This window comes from Microcaecilia unicolor, chromosome 2, assembly GCF_901765095.1.
Source record: "Microcaecilia unicolor chromosome 2, aMicUni1.1, whole genome shotgun sequence".
NCBI classification, from domain to species: domain Eukaryota; kingdom Metazoa; phylum Chordata; class Amphibia; order Gymnophiona; family Siphonopidae; genus Microcaecilia; species Microcaecilia unicolor.
Window position 1 is genome coordinate 378,101,527 of NC_044032.1, and position 24,766 is coordinate 378,126,292.

At 43.2% G+C, this 24,766-nt stretch overlaps 1 protein-coding gene across 2 annotated transcripts in view; it reads right to left on the bottom strand.

Annotated features, from left to right (window-relative positions):
- EPHA5 (EPH receptor A5) overlaps window positions 1–24,766 on the bottom strand; it is a 609,249-nt gene that overhangs the window by 557,969 nt on the left and 26,514 nt on the right. For both annotated transcript variants that reach the window (XM_030194566.1, XM_030194568.1), the window contains exon 2: window positions 17,485–17,549. In XM_030194566.1, the coding sequence (XP_030050426.1) occupies window positions 17,485–17,549 (65 nt within the window). The remainder of the gene's footprint in view (window positions 1–17,484; window positions 17,550–24,766) is intronic.

Below are 24,766 nucleotides of genomic sequence, written 5' to 3' on the forward strand. Positions count from 1 at the left end.
CACTCCTCTTTGCAGATCATCTCTAAATCATTAAGAGTTCTGGGCTGTCGCTTGGCAACTCGCAGCTTCAGCTCCCTCCATAAGTTTTCAATGGGATTAAGGTCTGGTGACTGGCTAGGCCACTCCATGACCCTAATGTGCTTCTTCCTGAGCCACTCCTTTGTTGCTTTGGCTGTATGTTTTGGGTCATTGTCGTGCTGGAAGACCCAGCCACGACCCATTTTTAAGGCCCTGGCGGAGGGAAGGAGGTTGTCACTCAGAATTGTACGGTACATGGCCCCATCCATTCTCCCATTGATGCGGTGAAGTAGTCCTGTGCCCTTAGCAGAGAAACACCCCCAAAACATAACATTTCCACCTCCATGCTTGACAGTGGGGACGGTGTTCTTTGGGTCATAGGCAGCATTTCTCTTCCTCCAAACACGGCGAGTTGAGTTCATGCCAAAGAGCTCAATTTTTGTCTCATCTGACCACAGCACCTTCTCCCAATCACTCTCGGCATCATCCAGGTGTTCACTGGCAAACTTCAGACGGGCCGTCACATGTGCCTTCCGGAGCAGGGGGACCTTGCGGGCACTGCAGGATTGCAATCCGTTATGTCGTAATGTGTTACCAATGGTTTTCGTGGTGACAGTGGTCCCAGCTGCCTTGAGATCATTGACAAGTTCCCCCCTTGTAGTTGTAGGCTGATTTCTAACCTTCCTCATGATCAAGGATACCCCACGAGGTGAGATTTTGCGTGGAGCCCCAGATCTTTGTCGATTGACAGTCATTTTGTACTTCTTCCATTTTCTTACTATGGCACCAACAGTTGTCTCCTTCTCGCCCAGCGTCTTACTGATGGTTTTGTAGCCCATTCCAGCCTTGTGCAGGTGTATGATCTTGTCCCTGACATCCTTAGACAGCTCCTTGCTCTTGGCCATTTTGTAGAGGTTAGAGTCTGACTGATTCACTGAGTCTGTGGACAGGTGTCTTTCATACAGGTGACCATTGCCGACAGCTGTCTGTCATGCAGGTAACGAGTTGATTTGGAGCATCTACCTGGTCTGTAGGGGCCAGATCTCTTACTGGTTGGTGGGGGATCAAATACTTATTTCCCTCTGCAGAATGCAAATAAATTCATATACTTTCCACAATGTGATTTTCCGGATTTAATTTGTGTTGTGCTATCTCTCACTGTTACCAATAACCTACCCTTCAATTATGGGCTGCTCATGTCTTTGTCAGTGGGCAAACTTACAAAATCAGCAAGGGATCAAATACTTATTTCCACCACTGTAACAAAAAGACTGTGTAGGGTTATATAGTTTGCTATAAAGATATTAGATTGTCAAATTCACTAAGCAAAGCACAGACGGTTTAACAGGTACAATAGATACAAAATATTGCCATAAAGCTCATTCTTGAGGCTAAGAAACAGGATCATGTAACACCCCTACTGAAGAGAGAAACCTGGCTCCTAATCATGCACAGAATAATCTTTAAGATATGATTCTCGTGCAAAGATCCACTATGTTGGAGAACCACAGTTTCTCTCCTGACTAGGAAACTATGATCCATGTATTAAGTTAGTCCAATAAAAAGGTATCATCTTATTATATTTTCTTTGTTTTATTTTATTTCTAAAGTGAATGGGCTGTGTTGGCATTACCACACAGCAGCCACTAGTGCAGCTTTGTAAAAAAAAAAAAGGGAGGGGGGAGAGTGAGCTGATGTGAAAATATAGACTCTGATGGTTACATTTGTTATGGAACAGGACAAGAACATGAGGAGGTGAATTTTCTTGGGGCCGAAACACTTTTTCTTTTGTCCAACATGACCCCGGAACAGAGAAGGACATTTTTGGCACTTTGGTAGTCCTTCCTCTCAATGACTGCTGTATTTCTTTTAAGGTGTAGTAAAATAAGGTAATAATGATTATGTTTTCCCTGACCTTGAACAGCTAAGGCAGGTCTTAGAGTGCATAATCCCGAGCAAATTGGCTCTCCTGAGGTGTCTGGAGTTTAGCTGGTGCTATGTTATGAGATCATTCTTTGAATATGTGATTTTTCCCTTCTCCTCTCATTTGAGCAATATAAAAATGTTCTTTATTTTTACTGACATTTTCCCATCTTAGATCCTTAGATTTCCTCATGTTAAGTGATCTATTTGCAAAATCTATGTTGTTTTATTTTTTTTAATTGGTTTATTTCCAATTTTTTTAATCCTATTATTTCTGTGGGTCAGGATTGACTGTGTAATATTACAAATTCCTAAATAATTTTTGAGAAATCTCTTTTTCACACACACAGAAAAATACTTTATACATAAAATTAACTTGTAACCTATAATATGAGAAGAGAATAGGCCTTATAGTTAACCCCAGTTTCTGCCATTCTCTACTCATTTTCTGCCCTATTCCATGTTACAAGTTAGAAGGTAATTTTATTTATAAAGCTCTTCCCATGTGTGAAGCCTGGTTTTTACACAGAAAAGGGCTTTCTTAAAACTTTATTTTATAATTTTCAATATTACACAGTCAATCCTGACCCACGGAACACAGCCGATAACATAGCACAGCTACCACCCCTGAATAGGTGTAACTGCATGATGTTATCTGTCATTCAGTTTATGCACAGTAAAGAATTAATGAAGAGAAAACTTTTTGCCATGCGTGTGCCCAGCTCCATTTGAGAGAGAGATCGTAGAAGTAGAAATTGAGGCATGCAGGTCAATGTGTCTCAAGTTTCACCAGTATTTTAGAACAGAATCTGCTGACATGGAGCCTGTTCTAAAATGCAAGAGAAATGGGCATCTATGTACTGTGTGAATGCAGCACAAACATCTAGTTTAGAGAAATAAACATATGAAAAAAATCAACAGATTCAAAGCCAGCACATAACTGGCTATCTTTGCGAACTTGGAAGCATAATTGGGTATTATCCTAGTGCTATAAAAGCGATTGGTTTCTTTTGCCAGTTTGACATCTGAAGGGACAAAAATCACTGGAAGATTCAGGAGGCATCACCTCCTAATTCTTCCAGTCACTGGGGGGTTCAGGAGGCATCTCCTAATTCTTCCAGTCACTGGGGGATTCAGGAGGCATCTCCTCCTAATTCTTCCAGTGAAGTACTGCTCAATCATGCCCCCCCCCCTAAATAGTGCTCCCAGTCTGAAGGGTGCCCCCTATTGTAGAACCCCCCCCAATGTTCCCCCATCCTCCTTCAGTCTCCCCCCATATGGAAACATGAACCTTAGCAGTAGTACCGCTAGACTATTGTTAGAGGTTGCTGACACCGTTTTAGATGAAGTGTCAGAAGGGGAAACTGAATATTGCTCCTTCTTACACTGCTAAGGACCAGGAAATTTATAAACGTAGACCCAAGGTGTCTTTTCAGGAGGTTGGGGGGGGGGGGGGGGATTCAGGGGATCTTCCAATGTGAGGAGGAACTTCTGGGGGCACTCTTCAAATTGGTGTGTTGTAGTTGCAGGGCACTATGGGGGTGGGGGTGCTACAGTAGGTTTGTGCTGAGATGGGGTGATCTGGCCACAACTATTTCCTAAGGTTGCTGGTCCCTTTAAGATGCATCCCAGGCAGAAAAACACCCCTGCTTTTTGCTGGGGTTATTTTACTGGCTATAACACTGAGTGCAATGTGGACCCAGCTTGTGATGTGCATGAGTAATACACCATGATATGGGTATTTCTAGAGCCCACAGTGATAGATTTTTCCAGAGGCCCTGGGAGGAGGGATGTCCCTACCAGTGGGCTGGAGAATGAGGTTTGGAGGCCTGCCCAGGGAAGGGGTTGGCAGAGAAGTTGCAGAGATAGTGTTTCCCTGCAGTGAGTGACAGCAGGGGTGAAGCTGGAGAATAACAAAAGGGATTGCAAGGAGGTACAAGATAATGAGTGGAATGGAGTGGACAGATGTGAAGTGTTTGTTTACACTTTCTAACAATAATAGAACCAGGGGACATAAGATGAAGCTAGAATGTGGTAGATTTAAAACAAATAGGCAGTGGCATAGGAAGGGGCGGCGAGGAGGGGGGGGCGGGGGCGGTCCGCCATGGGTGCACGCCGCTGGGGGGGGTGTCCGCTCCATTGGTTCCTTGCTCCCTCTGCCCCGGAACAGGTTACTTCCTGTTCCGTGGCAGAGAGAGCAAGGGACCAACGGAGCCGACGCAGCTCCCAGCGACGTGGACTCGGGGGCGGATCGGCCCTCCTGCCAACCTCTCACTTTTAAATCAATTAAAAATGTGCTCCGGGGGGGGGGGGGGGGGGGGGAAAGGGTGCGCGCCGGAGGGGTGGTGCGCGCCGAGGGGGTCACCGTGCTGCACCCGGTGGGGGGGTGCGCAGCAGCGACCCGCCCCGGGTGTCAGCCGCCCTCGCTACGGCACTGCAAATAGGAGAAAGTTTCTCTTTACTCAGCGCTTAGTTAGACTCTGGAACTCGTTGTCGGAGAATGTGGTGACAGCAGTTGGCCTTGCTGAGTTTAAAGGGGGTTTGGACAGATTCCTGAAGGAAAAGTCCATTGAACATTATTAATTTAAATTTTTGTTTAGCTTTTGGGTTTTTGCCGGGCTCTTGAGGCCTGGATTGGCCACTGTCGGAGACAGGATGCTGGGCTTGATGGACCCTTGGTCTTTTCCCATTATGGTGATGCTTATGTTCTTATGTACACAAGGTCTTTAGTTGCCTGTACCCCCACCAGGTCCCTTGGGAGTATTGGGGGACCCTGGAGTGAGAGAAATAAATACAGGCTGATTTCACAAGAAGTTGCTGCCCCTCTAAGCGGCGACTGAGGAGGAGATTGCGCTTCAGGTGGATAAGGATAATTCAGTCTGGAAGCAGGAATCAGAACAAAGAGAGCCTGTTCAAGGCTGGAGTGTAGCCCTGTGAAGTGCACTGCTAGAAGGAGGATAACCTAAAGGGTCTGTGCTTGAAAGAGTTGGATTAGTATCAGGAGTAACAGAAGCAACCTTAAATTTATTCCTGACACAAGAGGATGGGTAAAGGACAGGAGTCTGTGCAAATATGTACAGCACTATCTCCAAGAGTAAAGTGGAGTGGCTAAGATTATCACCAATAATCTCAGATGGACAATGTATATAGAGTTTCTGAAGAGTTGACTGCTGGTTGCAGAAGTTCCAGTAAAGTTTGCATTCTACAAAGTTCGGGATTGAAGAGTAATTTTTGGCAAAAGAGGGAGCACGCCTGCTTGTGAGAAATGTGCCATTTGAGTCTCTCCTAGCCTTCTCAAATCCCGGATCTCTATTCTGGACCATTGATCCACTCGCAATTTTGGTTGCACTATATAGAATCTAGGGGAAAGTGTGGTAACCATTATTCGGATAATTTCTTCGCCTGCCCTCACATCTCCTCAAACCTAGCCCCTTCTTATACAGATACTATCATGTGATTCAGTCAGATATTCAGTCAGACACACTATCTGTATCATTTTAAAAATGCACAGATAATGAATGTATATATTCAGCAGCCACCAGTGAACATATAACATCTTTTGAATATTGTCCCATGCATTTTAAAATCCTGTATTTTGTTCTTGTATAGGAAAATATATATTGGTTGTTAACCTGTAGTGAATGCAAAATCTAACCACACTTTAGTAAATTGACCCTTATGTGAGGATAAGGATTGAACATTCTAATTGTACCCAAATAAAAATAAAGCATGAGTGGGAAGGACATAGCAAGATAGTAATCAACTTTCCTACTACTCTTCTATTTCAGAGACTGCAGAAATTTGAAATGTGCTATTTGTGGGGGCAGAACAGTGTGCTCTGCACCAAAACCAATGGACTAACAGAGAGAGATGGGCAAATGAAGTCTTCTCTACAAGCATTCTGTTCCACAACGGACACATACAATTCACTTGCCATTGGCTAGATTTACTAAAAGGCAGACATTAAGGTACATTATTTACCGCAGATCCCATTGGAACCTAAAAATGCATATTAATAGGGTTATCAAAGCAGACTTTGGCGGGAGGGGGTCCAGAGCCCGAGGTGAGGGGACACATTTTAGCCCCCCCGGCGCTGCTGACCCCCCCCCCCGCCATTTTAACCTTTCCCCATTTTTGACCTCCCCGCCGCCACCACTAACTTTGATCCCCCCAGCACCAACCCTTTCAACCCCCTCTTCCCACCACCACCAACCCTCCCCCGCCGCTACCGTCGGGTACCTTTACTGGCGGGGGTCCCCAACCCCCGCCAGTTGAAGTCCTCTTCTTCAGCGCGGCCGCGTTGCTGATCTGCAAGGGCAGGCTTCTGTTTCACAGAAACACAAGCCTGCCCTTGCAGATCAGCAACACAGCTGCACCGTAGAAGAGGACTTTGGCTGGCAGGGGTTGGGGACCCCCGCTAGCAAAGGTACCCGACGGCAACGGGGGAGGGTTGGCAGCAGGAGGGGGGGTCGAAGGGGTTGGTGGCAGGGGGCAGGGCCAAATCTTCAGGGGCCCATGCCCCCATGGCCCCACATAGCTACGCCCCTTGCACCAAAGTTACATACCTAGATGCAGTGCACCGAGTGCAAATTCTATAATGGCATCTGGGTGCCAAGATTCCAGTACAGAACACTAGCACAAATTGGAGTCTACACACCCACAATTATGCACACCCATTTACATATTCTGTAAGTTATGTGCATAAAGTTGGAACACTGCCTATGTCCTGCCTATGCTCCGCCCACATGTAAGCCCCTTGCATTTATGTGCTGAGGGGTATATTCTATAAGTAGCGCCTAAAATATCACCACCTAACATTTAACGCAGTTAGTGCGATTCTATAAAGAGTATGCATTGTTTATAGAATCACTCTTAGGTGCAGTTTGGCCATGTTCTATATCAACGTGCATAACATTTGTGAACACCCCCCCAAAACACCCCTATTCACTCCCCAAAATATGCATGCACATTAGGATTTAAACGCACATCGTTACAGAATACGTTATGCCCATCGCTTAGTGCCCGGTTACCGCCGGGTTAGCACGGAAGCTCTTACCACCACCTCATTAGGTGGCGGTAATTGTCCCCCCCTCCCCCCACACCCAAAATGGCCACACGGCAAGCACTTACTGCATAGCCATTTCAATTTTACCTATTTTCACCTGCCTGTGGTAAAAGGGGCCCTAGTGCGCAGCAAAAAATGGCCATCGCCACTAGTGTAGGGTTCCTTCTAACATAGCTTAGTAAAAGAGCCCCAAAGTTAGGCCTGAGAATTACGGACTTAAGCTAGTATTCGATAAAGGCAGTTCTGCATGGACGTGCACTCCATCCCAGAGCCTAACTTTGGAAAACCTTTACTGAATTCCCCCTAAGTCCTAAATCTTTTCACACCTTATATTTTAGAAGCCTTTAAAAACTGCACATTTTAAACTTCAATGACGCTTAAACCATAGCACAAAATTCAAATTCATGTATTACTCTTTTTTTTTTTGGCTTTTTTATTTTTCTATTTGTTCTTTTCCTCTTTAACTTACTTTCTCATCTGTTTGAACATGCTGCCAGTTTGTCTATTTTTTTTTTTAAATGCATGTTTTCAAGTAGTGGTGGTGTTTGGGCATTCTCATCAGACTTACATTTCTGCAGTTAAGCAATATGGATTGAAGTGCAAAACCATGTTTATGCAAAAGTTAGTAACCTTCCTTTGAAAGTGCAGCTGCAAGAAGAATGCAACAAAAATAGCAAACCTAATTAAAGAAAATTGAGCGTAATTTTGTAGATGGCCTTCTGAACAATATACATGAATGAGCCGAATGTTGACTATTGAAAGACCAGCGAATCTGTGAAGTATGTACATGAGAGAGAAAGCGAGGACAAAAAACAATAATGACAAATACATACAATATGAGGCTAATTATAAAACATGGTGCCTATGTGAAAAGTCCAAAAGAGAGTTTATTTTCATAAAAGCAACATAGGTGTCTCTGTGCCTTTCTAAATTAGGCCTCTATAGTAACTTGCAGTATGGCACAAATTATTTTACATTTTCTGACTATAAAGAAGGTGTAAATATGTATATATACTGTAGAGCAGGGGTGGGCAGGGCCGCCAATAGACTAGGGCCACCAAGAGACTAGGCCGGGCCCAGGGCAAGGCTGCCCTGCCTCCGCTCCCCCGCTGCTGCCGCCCCCCATCGCTCCCCCCACCGCTGCAGTCCCCAGTCTCACCTACCTGCCTGCACGGCTCCAGGCCCCCTGCATTCAAAGTGGCAGTCGCAGATCACCTCTCTTCTGGCCTTCCCTCCCTGTGTTCCGCCCTCGCCTGATGTAACTTCCGGTTTCCGCGAGGGCAGGACACAGGGAGAGAAGGCAAGAAAAGAGGCGATCTGCCACTTTGAATAGAGGGGGCCCAGAGCCATGGAGGCAGGAGGTGAGACCACCAGGGCAGTAGAAGGTAAGGGGAGGGGGGTGACGGGGAGGGGGAGTGATGGGGTTTGTGACAGGGGGGAGGGAAAAATGTGACAGGGGGCGGAGCGGGGCGTGAAAGGGAGCAGGGTGGGGTTTAGAGCAGGGGAGGGAAGTCCCAGCCACTTTCCTGTGAAGACAGTCAGTTCATGCTTGGCACCAGAGCTTCTGACTGTCTCTGACCTCCACCCAGCTGGGAGCTAGAAAGGTGCAGACCAGCAAGCAGTGGGAGGCGTGGAACCCATGGATAGGCAGCCAGCTGAAGGGCCAGAACAGGGAGCACCTGTCTCAGGGACTGCATTGGAAGGGGAACGTGAAGTAGATTTACCCGAGGCCTAACCCAGAGTTTAGAGGTACATTGAATCAGCCCGTTTATCCCTCGTTTCCCTTTAGATTCCCTGCACCGACCACTAGGCTGCCCCCGCTGCTTTTCAGGGCTGTCTGTCAGGCTATCTTTTAGCAAATGCTGCCGGACAGACTTCCTTGTTCCTGTTTTTTTTGCTGTTCATAATCTTGGACATTTTATTTTGGAAAATGGCTGTTCATTTTGAACGTTCTCACATGTTTTCGAGCAGGAAACCTCAACATTCTCCCTGTTTGAAAATGGCAGTGAGATGGATGGGTTTTTTGAATGTTATGACGGGACATCCCGGTTCTGACTTGGGCATTCTTTTGAAAATGCTCCTCCATGTGTCTTTGTAAAATAGACTCCCAGGTTCAGCCCCAATAGTGCACGATACTAACTCACACACTTATGCTTGCATAGACACTACATGTCACACACTTACCCCTCAGATTCTCAAGGTTCCCCAAAGTTAAGGACCCCAAATCTGGGCACATGTAAACTAATTAGTCAATTAGGCACCAACAATTCATTTATTTACAACACCTTGGTATACCGCAAGGGCCATGGAATGGGTTTTATGCAGTTTACAATAAGATAGTGAATAAGGCTGGTAACTGAGAAGAAAGAAGAGCAGAAGGTAGAAGACTTGGCGGGGGGAGGTAAGTGATCCCTAGCGTGGTAACTTCTTTAGGGCATCAAAGAGCAGCTGCCCAGATTATGCCCATCTTCAAACTATGTGTTGTTGCATTTAGGCACATTTTCATAGAATAGCAGGTAGACAGAATGTTGGCATCTAGAGGAATATGTACACAACCAGGAGTATTCAGGTTATTTATGTATGCACTTGGCACCTAAATGTTGGTGTCTGCTTTATAAAATTACCCTCACAATGCTATTAGGGATGTGTATTTGTTCATTAGCATGCCTTAAAACATTTATTGCACACTAAAGTGGCAATTCTATAAATTGATGTCTTATTTTAGGATTTTGCCGGATTTAGATTAGTTTGGCTACATTGTGACGGAGCGCTGTGGGACTCAATGTATTCACACTTCTTCTGTTTTGTCCTCTCCTGCTTTGCTTTGCCGGCTTGGCTTCTTGACCTGTCCTGTTTTATTGGAGTTCCTGGATCTCATTCTTGCATTCTTTCCTTTTTCTCTTTTGAGTTGGTCTGTGTGTTCCTTACCTATTTATTATTGCATGCACACCACCCTGAAGGCCTGTGCCCTGGGCAGTATATCAAGGATTTATTAAACTTGAAACTAGGTGCCACAATAGGGCATGTTTAGTTAAAACAAAGTCGCTTTGGCATACCAGATCTTAGGTGCACCTACTTACAGTATGACAGGTCAAAGGCTGGCATAAGTGGGTATGTCTAATTGTACCACACAATGCCTGTGACTGATGGCTGAGGAGAGATATGATAGAGGTCTATAAAATAATGAGTGGAGTGGAACGGGTAGACGTGAATCAATTGTTTACTCTTTCCATAAATACTAGGACTAGGGAGCACACAATGAAGCTACAAAGTAGTAAATTTAAAACAAATCAGAGGAAATATTTCTTCACTCAACGTATAATTAAACTCTGGAATTTATTGCCAGAGAATGTGGTAAAAGAAGTTAGCTTAGCGAGGTTTTGAAAAGGTTTGGATAAGTTCCTAAAAGAAAAGTCCATAAGCCATTATTAAGATGGATAAGGGGAAAATCCACAGCTTATTTCTAGGATAAGCATCATGAAATGTATTGTACTGTTTTGGGATCTTGCCAGGTACTTGTAACCTGTATTGGCCACTTCTGGAAGCAGGATGCTGGGCTTGATGGACCTTCAGTCTGTCCCAGTATGGCAACACTTATGTTCTTATGTTATGATATATTTCAGTCTGATGTGAATTAAAGACATGTATTTGTGAAGGTGAAAAGTCCTTTTTTTTTCAGATGATTCATAGATGCAGTGAATGGTATTAATGGACAGTCAAGGGCAGCTTCTCTGTCTACAGGCTCCAAATATTATTTTCTAAACCACAGCAAAACATCTTTTGATCACCATGCATATCTTTCAAATATGCCTTTTTATATCAGTTGCTCTCTTGTAAAACCCAAATAACTGGAGACATTTGCCTTCCAGGGGCTGAATTTAGTCATTAACATGTATCTTTAAATTGGGTTTTCAAGCTCTCTGGGGAAGCAAATTTAATGAGGATTGTGACGTCAGTTCTTTCCCCTTATGTGAATGATTTTGATGACCTTTATAAATTTGGTCAGAAAATTGTACTCCACCAATCTCTCCCAATTAGCCCTCTAGACCTCACTCTAGACAAAATTGAGGATTATTTTCTTGAAGAGGGAAACACATGTTTCAAGACTGTATAGGTGGGGACCACCACTCTACTCCAATTTCATCTGGAATGCAAAAACCAGTCCACACACAAGCTCCCCAGTCATTTCTTTGTTTCTAAAATTAAAGACGATCACAAACTATAAGCAATACCACAGTCTTTTTACACTCCATCAGAATACAATAAATTCGTATTTACTGATGATTGAAAGTGAGCAGAATTAGAATTGTGAACACTGGTCTCTGCCCTACAACACTTTGCAGGCTTGATTACAGTATAGAAGTCTTCCAATGACACTGAGCAGTTTCCATATTGTTACGATACAAGATGTCAGTTCGACAAAATGGTTGCAATACTGTGGATCAGAGCCTTGATCCAGTTTGAGCATAACAACACAATATTCAAGTGGGAAACATTCCCAAAGTCCCAAGCACTTGTGAGCTATCATAGGCGTCATGAACTTCCTTTCCTACCTTTCAGGTAAGACATCACTGCTTTCATTTTGAAGCAAAGACAAACTGCTCAAATTATTCTCTTCTGGAGGAAAGCTTCTCTAGTTCTACCTGTATCAGAGATTCTATTTCCTTTCTCACCCCTCTCCAACCTACGGGCATCTGACTATCCTTTCAGAGGTTCTCATAACCTCCGGCTGGCATAAAGCCTAAATGTGCTTATCGACAGGAGTGCATGAAACTAGTTTGAAACCACTTCTTAATTCAAGTTATGATTGAATTAAAAGTCTTAGCAGCAGACCACAGGGACTGTATGTAACAAAAACAACTTCATCACAGCAAAATACACACTTAAAACCAGTGGCGTTCCTAGCCTGCATGACACCTGGGGCGGATCGCCGATGCGCCCCCCCCCCCCCCCCCCGGGTGCAGCGCGGCCCCCCCTATGAAATGACACCCCCCCTGGTGCACGCCGCTGGGGGGGGTGCCGCGGTGCACGCCTGTCGGCTGAGTCCGAGTTCGCTAACTTTGCTAACTTCGTTTATTCTTTCACTGCAGCTCCCTGTTCCGGGGCAGAGGGAGCTGCAGCAAACGAACGAACGAAGTTAGCGAAGTTAGCGAACTCGGACTCAGCAGACAGACGCGTGTCGCGGCACCCCCCAGCGGCGTGCACCTGGGGCGGACCGCCCCCACCGCCCCCCCTTGGTACACCACTGCTTAAAACTTTTCTTTTTACGTTTACCATGTCAAGTACAAACGTTCTATCATACCTCTCTGAAATCTGTTGTGAAAGTTTCATGTGCCAGCACTAGCAATCAAACATTTTAAATTCTACAACTGACGAAAGAAGTAGAGGGGTCCTTTTACTAAGCCGTGTTAGGTGCTAATATGTGCCTAACACAGCTAAAATGGAGTACCATGGGACACGCTCAGGCATCCTGCGGTAAATGTGCACATGCTAACCATGTGTCATTTTTTTTGGGGGGGGGGGGGGGGGGGGAAGAGGGTGTGTCATGGGCACAGAGTGGACATTCCTGTGTTAACCAGTTAGTGCACAGATAACACAGGAGCCCTCGTCGCCTACAAAATATGTAGCAGTAAGTGCTCATGTGGTCATTTTTAAAAATGACCATGTACTAATGACAACATTAGCACATGAAAGACCACCAGAAACAAAACTGAGGATACTTTTTGTGGAATAGATGAGAAAGGAGAATACACTATGCAATACTAAATTCCCATCTGCTGTACAGATGTAACACGCACTGCTAACAAAAATCCTTTAACAAAGATATTCTTCATATATAACAATTCTTTATATATATAAATTATATGTAGGGATGTGCTCATATGTTTTAAGACACCCACTGTAAAATCTTAAATTCTTTAAATGTAAAAAGTATCCTTCACGTGCAATGCTTTTATCTGTAAAACAGCTCTGGCAAAAACATGGACCATGTTGGGACCCGTTTCATTTATTTCATCTAGCAAATTAAGTAAGAAGTTTACAGAATTGTTATACACACAAAAAACTGTTATTTGGCACGGGGGTGTAACATGATATGAGTTTAATTGTCAGTGCTATTGATTTTGCTGGATCAGAGAAATGTAAAATATACAGCTTCAAAGACTTATCGGAACAGTACTGATAACAAAAGCTAGCCAACTTTAAAACAGTGGAGTCATGCAATGGTTATACGCCTGGACAACTTTGAAGACCAATGAGTCTATGTTTGTCCCTTGAAAACATATGAGCATGTCCCTACATATAATTTCTATATATGAAGAATATCTTTGTTAAAGGATTTTTGTTTGCTCTGTGTGTTACATCTGTGCAGCAGATGGGAATTTAGCATTGTATACCATTATCACATGGCCATTAATGCAGAAAATAGAAAAAGGGCATGTTTCTGCTGCGGTAAAAATGGCCTTAGCGTGCAAGAAAGACCCACATAAGGGCACACTTTAAGGCCACTTTTTTTTCCGCCGCTTCGTCAAAGGACGCCAAAATTAAGTAGCCAATTATTTCAGTTTTTAAAAATTATTTACCCAGTGTTTGAAGTTCCTGAAAATCCTTCCAGCTTAGCTACTTTCACCGTGACAAATCAATAAACGTTAGGGGCTCTGATGTACTGACCCTCATTTAAGTCCATGCAGCATCGCACTGCTACATGTAATATTCATGCAGCATGAATAGCTAAAGGGCAGACTCAAAGCAGAAATATTCAGACAAAAGAACATTATTGTGTATAGTCCTGGTTGCCTCATCTCAACAAAGGATACAGCAGAACTAAAAGAGCAACAAAAATAACGAAAGATATGGAATGGCTTCTGTATTAAAAGAGGATTGAGAAGTTAGAGCTCTTTTACGCTTGGAGATGACTGAGAGGGGATATGGCAGAGGCTTATAAAATCATGAATAGTGTAGAACACGTTAAAAGGTGCAAATATTTACATCTACCTTTCTCTGTGAAAGAAATTGGTTGCAGATTTAAAACAAATTTAAGCAAGCATTTTTTCAGTGTACACAAAATAAAGGGTCGCTGATAATGAGCAAACACAATTATGTGATTGCTAGAGGATGCCCTCAAAGCTAGTACTACAGCTGAATTTTAAAAATAGGGTAGGTACATTAACAATTATTACCCAGCTAGACTTGGAGATTGCCTTTCTTACTTGTGTGGGAGAGCGATGTGGACTGAGTCTTCTCACAGGATGCCACATACTTCCAAGTAACCCAGACTGGCCACTGTTAGAGAATGACTGTTGGGCTTGATGGACCACTAGTCTGCCCTGTATGGCAATTTTGGCACCTAACTGTAGATGCAACAAAGAAATGTGCTTAGCTCCAACTCTGTAACAGTATTGTGGCACGCCTAACCCATTACAGAACAGTAGTGTAAAGCTAATTTGGCATGCCGAAACTTAGATGTGACAGATTACACTAGGTCAATGGCATAAATAAGCTAGTGTACTCAAGTGTGCCTTGCAATGTGCGAATCTGATTCTATTCTGTAAAGTGCACGCATCGCTAGGTGGACTGCCCATGACATGTCTATGCTCCACCAACTAGTATAGGCCATTTCCTTTTATGTGCCATCTTCCAGATTCTTTATAGGTCACCCAAAGTTAGGTGCCCAATATAGGGTGTGGATTGCAGATCCATGTGCAAAGTAATTAGCTAAATTGTTGCTATCAATAATTGGTGTTATCCTGCACTTCATTGGCAGTAATTAGGAGTTATTCATAGATCTACCTTACGCCCTATTCTATAAAGTGCGCACATAAATTTCATAGCGCACAACTCCAAAAGGGGTGTGGCCATGGGAGGGGCATGGGGTATGTACAGGACATCATACTCACAGAAACAGAACAAAGCCTTGCGCCGGAAGAAGAGGACCTTGGCTGGCGGGGGTAGGGGTCCCCCGCCAGCAAAGGTAGTGGATGGAGGCGGGGGAGGGTTGGTGGTGGGAGGAGGGGTCCAGGGTCATCGGCAGGGGGGTCCAGGGCCAAATCTATGGGGGCCCAGGCCCCCGTGGCCCCATGTAGCTACGCCACTGCACCTAGGGGTTGCACATAAAATTTAGGCGCTGCCATTTGCACCAGCAAAAACATGGCGCAAATGCCTGTGCCTAAATTTATACACAGAACTTCCATATTCTATCATTACGCACGTAATTCAAAACTGAACCCCAAATCTGCCCCAAAATGCCCATGACACGCCCATATCCAAGGCCTCCTTTTTGGGCTGCGTGTAAAATGTAGGCGCTGATCCCATGCCTAAATTTACACATATAAGTTCTAATTAAATGTCCTATGAAGAGTGAGCAGCAAGGTAGAAGACATCAAGTTTATTTTATCGAGGGTAGCTAGGAATTCTACACATCCAATAGAAGACTCCTGAGGAAGGCCTCTTTTGGCCAAAACACGACTCGTGTCGAGTCTCGGATGTTGCAATAAAGCTACAATATATAGGACATCATCTGCTATTCTATCATTTGTCACCCTCGCTGTGTTTGACCTGTTCCTAACTATTGGGTGCCATTTAAAGAATGTACTTCCATGTGACTAGCATGTCAATTTTACAGAATAGTGCATTGCACATATGAATGTAAATGCCAATCTGTGATATCATTCATGTACATAAGTGCACTTGTTCTATAAATTAGTGTGCACAATTGGCGCCTGTTTAAGCACCTTTTTTAGAACTGCCCTTTTTGTGTTTTTATGTTTTAATACTTATAAATGTAGGGCCTGATATTCAAAGCAATTTAGCTGGCCGCTGAATGGTTAAATCACTTGGTCAGGGCCAGGGGCGTAGCCAGACAACAGATTTTGGGTGGGCCTAGGCAAGAAGTGGGTGGGCACCAAGTGTTCTCCCCCCCCCCCCCCCCCCCACCACCACCAAAAAATATCTCAGCTAGTGGGAAAACGCTTCTTTCCACCTTGGCAGTCTGTAGCAGGCATGCATTGAAAACTGAGCATGTGCAGGTGCTAGTATCGTGGAGAGTAGCATTTTCGGTAACATCAGGGGAAACTCTTCAGCTGGTGGAGCTTGGGATCCCCACCAGCTACCGCTAAATGTGTGCTACTGTTGGGTGGGCTTGAGCACTAAGAGGGTGGGCCCTGGCCCACCCAGGCCCACCTGTGGCTACGCCACTGGTCAGGGCTAGCCACTCACCCCTAGAATCTATATAGTACACCTAGAGATCTGCATGGCGCTTACCCGGTGGTAATCAGCAGTTGATATGCGCAGGACACATACTGCCCAGTTAGTATGTGACACCTTACCGCTAAGTCAATGGGTAGCGGTAAGGTCTCAGGCCGAAAATGGACACGCACTGGTTTTCATTTTGCTGTACATTCATTTTCCGGCACAATAAAAAAAAATGCCTTTTTTTCCAGGCGCACTGAGAAAATGGACCAGCGTGCGTCCAAAATACGCGCCTACTGCAGTGCAGGACACATTTGAGCATGCCTTAGTAAAAGGGACCGTAAGTGCTGATATTCAGCCTTTAAGCAGCCAGGTTTACTGCATAAATGGGACCATATAAAAGTCTGTCCTATTTTTATGCACTAGCACATGACTGCTTAGGGGCTGAATATCAACTTAAACGGCTATTCAAACCGGATATTCAAAGCTGAAGCCTGCACAGGTCACAGCTTTGAATATCAGTGAATAACGCTGTCAGCAGCGAGCAAAATGCTCACCACCAAAAGCAGAATATTGACACCATAATGTATAAATAATGAAGAAGAACCGAGAATCAGATTTGGCAGGAAATAATTTAAAATGGGGAATATGTTCCTGAATATATATATATATATATATATATATATATATATATATATATATATTTACTTTTTTAGTTATTAGTAACATAGTAATCTAGTAAGTGACAGCAGATAAAGACTTGAATGGTCCACCCAACAGTCATATTCATTCTCAAGATTAAATCAACAATGAAAGTGATATTATATATTTGATCATGGTCTTTCTTCATTGTTTCTAGGACATAGACCATAGAATTTCACCTGGCTCTGTCCTTACATTCCAGCTACAGGAGTTGCCATCAAAGCCAACTTCAGCCTATCCGAATTTGTCTTGTCATTTGTGGAACAAAGACTGTAAAAATCTGCCCGGCACTGTCCTCAGGTTCAAAATTACTGGAGTTTGCGTAGAAGCCTTCTCCAGCCCATCGTAAACCAGACTGCTATATGCGGGACTCAGACTGTACAAGCCAGTCCAGCCCTGTCTTAGTCGATACAGCCAGCACTGCCATCTACGCACCACTTAACACACAAATACATATGCAACCAGAATAGACAGAAGCAGGCATATTGGTATTCTGAAAAAACTAGCTAGCACTTTTACATCCAGTTCCGCATAAAAACTATTGAATGACATGGTTAAAACAGCATGGCTGGAAGAAGGAAATGACTTACCCCATTTTTTGGGTAGGCTATCCATCCTAGATCACCCATAACAGTCCGAGAGTCCAATAAATTCACTGAAAGAAAATGATACCAAGATCAGAAAAAAAAAGATGAGGTTACTTTTTTTTTGTCATGCATGGAACATCATGTTGCATAGTTCATTTGAGATATTGGCAAATCAAAGTGTGTTGGATCAGTGAAGGTAAACCAAAGTGTTAATTGAAAGAAAGATCTGCAAGGAGTGCAAGGGAACCGCTCATTCATGGTGCTGGGTTTCTCATGATTTAATAATGTAAAGCACACTTTGGGGCCCTTTTACTAAGGTGCGTAGACGCCTGCGTGCATTGAACATGCGCCAAATTGCAACTACCACCCAGCTACCGTGTGCACTGAGCTTGTTTAATCTTCTGCTCTTCCCAACCCAATAGAATGTTCCACACACTCATACAGTTAGGGAGAGAAGAAGTGAAGGCCACGCAGAAATGAGAAAATATTCCCTTTATTACTTACCAAGCAAGAATACTGACTATGTTTATTTTCTCATGAGAGAGTTACAACAAAGCTGCACATGAGTGCTATCTCTGAATACTTCTCCAAATTTGTCTTGTCATCTATCACATTTTATACTCTTCTACAATTCTACAACTCTAACAGTTCATTAGCATAAATTCCGACCACAATGTAGATAATTATTAGTTCAGACCAAACTGATCAAGATTATTGGTAAGGGCTAAAGCAACATCATACTGGATTAGCATGTTCGATTTCACCAGCAACCATTTATCTATGTTCCAGTCATTATATCTGCAAAAAGCCCCTAACCACATTCTTTAGTAAACACCTTGCATGGAAAATTGCTTCATGTTCTTCTTTCTGCAAGCCTGTGTTGGATCAGTTAAGGTAAACCAGTGTTAATTGAAAGAAAGATCTGCAAGGAGCACAAGGGAACCTCTCACTCAAGGTGCTGGGTTTCTCATGATTTAATAAAGCACACTTAGGGACCCTTTTACTAAGGTGCGTAGGTGCCTGTGCGTATTGAACACACGCCAGATTGCAACTACCACCCAGATACCGTGTTCCCTGAGCAGAAATTCCATTTTTGATGCATGCCCAAAACACAAGGTAGAAAATATTTTCTATTTTCTACCGTGGTGTATGACTATTTAACAAATGTCACATATAAAATAAACCAATAAATCTCTGACCATCTCAGCACTAGCAGGGTAGTGATGAGGAGTCCAGGGCACAGCTGAAGCAGAGTTGGACATGCTCTGGGTATACCAATATTCTGCTGTCCTAACCAGGGCCCCAATATTCAGAACCTACCACCAGCATTAGAGCTGATTAGCACTGGCCTACCGCCAACGTTAATCTGCGCAGAATGTTCAGAGGGATTTAGCGTAGGAAAGAGGTAATCAAATGCATATTAATTAGGTCATTTGCTATTCCCTTCCAATGCCCAGAGAACACTGCACAAACCCCGCTCTTTATACTGGAAACCTACCACCAAATCAGGGCAGGCCTTAGGGGGTTTGAAGAAAGGATTTCTTATAATTTTCTACTGATTTCTTCAAACAGACCCTTTGAAGCATCAAATTATATAGAGAGGAAAGGTCCCAGGAAACGTTATTTCTGAGAAGTTCTGAGAGAACAGGACTTTTCTCTGGGTAAGTGAACATTTTTTTTTACTCTGTGCTTTGGTGATTTAAGTTTGGGGTTTAAAAGAGGTATTGTAAGGTTTATGATAAAGACAGTATTTCCCCATAGTTTTAAAACTTGAACTTTCTGACACAAGCCTACTGAAGAGCCGGGAAAATAGTAGAAACTATTATAAAGAATAAAATTATGGAACACATAGACAAACATGGTTTAATGGGACAGAGTCAGCATGGGTTCAGTCAAGGGAAGTCTTGTCTCACCAATTTTCTCTATTTCCTTGAAAGCATAAACATATGAATAAAGGTGAGCTGGTTGATACAGTGCATCTGGATTTTCAGAAAGCTTCTGACAAAGTTCCTCATGAGAAACTCCTGAGAAAACTAAAAAGTCATGGGATAGGAGGAAATGTCCTTCTGTAGTTTAGGAATTGGTTATTGGACAGAAAACAGAGGGTAGGGTTAAATGGCCATTTCTCTCAATGGAGGAGGGTGAAAAGTGGAGTGCCACAGGGATATGTACTGGGACCGCTGCTGTTTAACATATTTGTAAATCATCTGGAAAACTGAACGAAAAGTGAGGTGATTACATTTACAGATGACAAAAAAACTATTCAAAGTTGTCAAAACACATGCTGATTGTGAAAACTTGCAGGAAGAACGTAAGAAACTGGAAGACTGGGCATCCAAATGGCAGATGAAATTTAATGTGGACAAATACAAAGTGATGCACATTGGGAAGAATAATCCAAATCATAGTTACCTGATGCTAAAGTCCACCTTAGAAGTCAGCACTTAAGAAAAAAGATTTAGGTGTCATTGTAGACAATACACTGAAATCTTCTGCCCAATGTGCGGCAATGGCCAAAAAAGCAAACAGGATGCTAGGAATTATTAGGAAAGGGATCCAAAGTTTCAATGTTTGTGCTCCATTGTTACATTCCTTAACAACACCTCAATTGTTTCACATAACTCTGCACAATGTAATCCATAACCAATCTGTAACAAATTGTATTTCCAACATTTAACTCATATTGTAAGCCACACTGAACCCGCAAAAAGGTGGGAAAATGTGGGATACAAATGCAATAAATAATAAAATAAGGCCAAGAATATTATAGTGCTTCTGTATCACTCCATGGTGTGACCTCACCTTGAGTATTGCGTTCAATTCTGGTCGCAGTATCTCAAAAAAGAAAAGGTTCAAAGAAGAGTGGCCAATATTATAAAATCACTAGAATACTTCCAGCCAAGTTAAGTATTTTACTGCATAGAGCCTTATATGATATGAGACTCATGGAGTGAAAAATTACCAAAACTGGGGAATGTGACTTATTTATACCACAAGATAGAGGGGGTCAAATGCATAATCCGGCAAAATTTCAACCTCAGGTATGGACTAATTATGACTTTAAAAAATTACACATTTATCAATTTAAAAAAAATAATTAACCCCAGAAATCACATACCCTACTTTACACACCTACAGTTTTTAAAACATCAAAGTTGTGAAAAAAAATTGCATAGTCACACTCTACTGATCCTACAGCACAGTGTTTTCCATGCCCAGTCCTGGAGTACCCCTTGCCCGCCAGGCTTTCAGGATATCCACAGTGAATATGCATGAACTTGATTTTCATACACTGCATCCTTTATATGAAAATCTCTTTGATGCATATTCATTGTGGATATCCTGAAAACCTGACGGGCAAGGGGTACTCAAGGACCGGACTTGGGAGACACTGCTTTAAGCCACAAAGCTATATGGAGGCTTGCACAGCTCAAAGGAATGGTCAGGCAGAAACAGCAGGAGTGAGGGAGGGAGGGAAGGTGCCTGAAAAAAGGTGGATGAAATTTGAGGGGGGGGCTGGAAAAAAGTGGAAGGAGTATGTGGGGGAGGGCTGGAAAAAGGTGGTGAGGTGTGGGGTTGGGGCTGGAAAAAGGAGGTGGATGAAGTGTGTGTATGTGTGTGTGTCTTTATATGCATAGGTTTGTCTGGACTCTGCATACAGATGGACAGACAGACATAACAGTCATCTCCAACAGGTGCAATAGCATAGAGGAAAAACACCTAAAAACAAAATCAGGAAACAGGCAGTCAGCACTGTGAAAAGCCTACCTAGTTTTGCTCTTTAAATTCATTGTATTATTCCTGGCAAGCTGCTATAAAAGCAATTAGGAAACCATCTCCATTAAACAGCAGTAAACTTTTCCCAAGTTTACAACATTTTTTGCCTGGTGCTATTAAAATCCACAGTTCAAACAGTAGATGTAATTAAGATGTAAATTTGAATACGCTTAGCCTTGTTGAGGAGATAACAGTAAACTCTTGTTGAAGGTTCTTCATCGGCCCTTTTCACCCTCTGCCCCTCCCCCCCCCCCCCCCCCCCCCCCCCCACATGGTCTAGATATCTTCTTTTATATTAGTACGATTTCTCCAGACACCTGGCTGGCTTGTGTTCTTTCCTTGCAAGGAAGATGTATTTATTTATTTTATTTGTTACATTTGTATCCCACATTTTCCCACCTATTTGCAGGCTCAATGTGGCTCTCCTAGTCACTCTATTCTGTGCTGTGGTTCATCTATCTGGAGAGAAATATGTTGAACACTTGGAGCCAGATGCACTAACTACACGTTAAAGCCCTTCCCTTAGCGACCCCCCCCCCCTCCGTTGTTGCTTACTGATTTGGAAAACAACGGTGATGCATGAAGGAAATCACAAGCAAATGAGCTGCTCGCTGTTAGCACATTTGCATGCGATTTCCTTCCAGCCAGTCGGTTAGTTGAGCATGCGCAGGAATAACATGTATAGAATGTTTGTACTTTTGGGAAGCTTGCCAGGTGCCCTTGGCCTGGATTGGCCGCTGTCATGGACAAGATGCTGGGCTCGATGGACCCTTGGTCTTTTCCCAGTATGGCATTACTTATGTACTTATGTACTTAGTCATACATTAAGCGCGGCTGCTCTGCGCGTGCCACAGACGGCTTCATACACGCAGACAAGCTGCGTGCATAATAGCCACCTACAGCCTTTGATGCTGCCTGCCTCGAAGTGCCTGCCTGCCAGCCAATCGTAGTGCATTTAGCTGACAATGGTGTCAGCTAAATCGCTATGATTGGATGAGAGAGACCAGCTGGAAAAGCTGGAGCAGGGAGCTCTTGGGTGACTGGTTCTGAGCTGCAGTGATTTTGTTCATATTTCTAGCTCACTTTAGCTTAATCAATCCACCGGCAATAGCGCTGTGACCATTTTAATAGACTACATTTCCCATGTGGATCCTCAGCACAGTTCTGCAACCCTCCAAATCTTACTTTGGGAAATAAGAAACACCAGAAGACAGAGGGAGGAGGGTCAAGGTGGCTGCTGGTTTGCTTCTCGTTCATGGGCACTTTGCTGAATTTAAGAATTAAGAGCTCCAGACCTAACGTTAAGATTTCAGCGTTGAAGGTAGGGTTTGCTTCTGTGCATCCAGTCGGAAAATGGCTGTGCATTGCCTTTCTAGCACATTTGTATAGTAATTAGCTCATTATAATAGCTTTGCATTCCGTTTTCGTTAGCTACTACCGTGATAGGAGAGAGCCCTTTTGTGCATGCCACGTTTTACTCCTTGCTCGCTAAACCAGCTAGAACTAGTTTAAAAACCACATTGCTGGCTCATTAGGTTTAGTGCATCTGGCCCTCGGATAGAATCCACTTTGTTCCTAGTTCTTAGTAGCTGCTCCGCTACGGCAGGGTGGTGAATCCTACGGTATAGCTCCTAGGGCTTTAATTACAATTGATATTAAAGTTGATTTTTTTCTTTTATAATCGCATATCCTGGTTTTTTCCTTAAATTATCCATTTGTTTTTCATCAATTCTAGTATCTCCTGGCACGGCCACCTCTATGAACCATTCATTTTTTCTTTTCAGTAATATCTGGTGTATTATATTCAAGATATCTCTCTGTCTGTATTTTAAAATCCCACAGGATACTGACCTCCTCATTTTCTAAGACGTTTTCAATCGTGTGATCCCAGTAGTGTTTGCTGACAGCGAAGCCATAGTTTTCTATATGAATTCCAATGTTTGATCTTTGCAATTATATAATTAAGTTGTATTCCATTTGGTTGATTTTTACTAAAGCCACTAATCAGGTGATCTATAGTTTCATCCTTGATTTTACCCAACTGGCATTTGCTGTTGTCTGAAATTTGTTTAATTTTTGTCTTTCGTGGTATTTTTGTTTGCAGGGTCTGTGAGCTCCACTGAGTGTACCCACTGTTGCTTTTTTTAAGCAATCCAGATTTCAACTACTGCCATGTCAAACGTTGATCTGCTGTTCCTTGAATATCATAAAAATATTGATCATGAATTGGTTTGTTTTTCCAGGTATTGATCTGGCTTTGAATTATTTGTTTCTTGCATTCTACTTTAGTTTTTGTTATTACCAGTGCGTTTTTTCTAGTTTAAAAAGTGCCGGTACTCAAATGCCAGGGCACCCTTCAGGGGGTGGAGTGATCACTGAGGGACCCACCCCACAATAGCCAGGCCCCCTGCAACCAGACACAGAATCTATGACAAGGCAGAATTTGTATGTAGAGCCTGAGCTCTTTCATTAAAATATGAGGACCACGGGTCAAATTTAGCAGACAATGGAAAAGGTATGATACTCAGTACTCCCCAAGTACCCCCTCAAAAAAAAAAGCCCTGGTTATTACCATCATGGTTTTGAACAACCTACCAAATGCTCTTGGCTGGGTTTGGCACTCTCAATATCAATCCTTCCCAAAAAACTAAGATATTTATTTGGATTTAGTTCACACTTTTTTTCAGTAATAGCTCAAGGTGAGTTACATTCAGCTACAGTAGGCATTTTCCTATCCATAGAGGGCTTACAAGGGACCCTTTTACTAAGCTACACTAAAAGGTGGCCTGCGCTATGTATACTGTGTGGGTTTCCCCGCACGCCGAGGCCAACTTTAGTGCAACTGAAAAATGGCCGAGTTTTCATTTCCTCAATTAATGGCCAGGTGCTAATTTCCAAATTAGAGAATGGCCATTAGCGTGAGAGCCCTTACTGACAACTATTTAATACGTGGAAAGGGCTCCTGCACTAACCATGCATTAACGGATAGGAGCACAGCAATACAGCTTCAAATCTAGGCTAAAAGCCCACCCGTTTGATGCTGCTTTTAATGCCTAACCCTTACTCACTTCTTTAGTACCCATGTTTTTATCATTCTCACCTAATTCCCTTATCCCTTATTTGTCCTGTCTATCCCAATTAGATTGTAAGCTCTGTCGAGCAGGGACTGTCTCTTCATGCCCAGTGTACAGTGCTGCGTATGTCTAGTAGCGCTACAGAAATAATAAGTAGTAGTAGTAGTAGTATAGCATAGCTGTGCTAACCCATTAGTGCTGGGCACGCCTACTCTCCGCTCCCAAATTTACCCTCACAGTGCTAAAAAATGTGCAGATGCAAACACTGCTATGGCACGCTTGAGCGTCCCCCCCCCCCCCCAAGGTAGTGCATTTTTCTGCATAGTAATCACGTGTTAGTGCTTACCACCACTTAGTAAAAGGACCTCCTAAGTTTGTACCTGAGACAATGGAGGATTAACCCCCAGATTCTATATACGGTTCCTACAATTCCA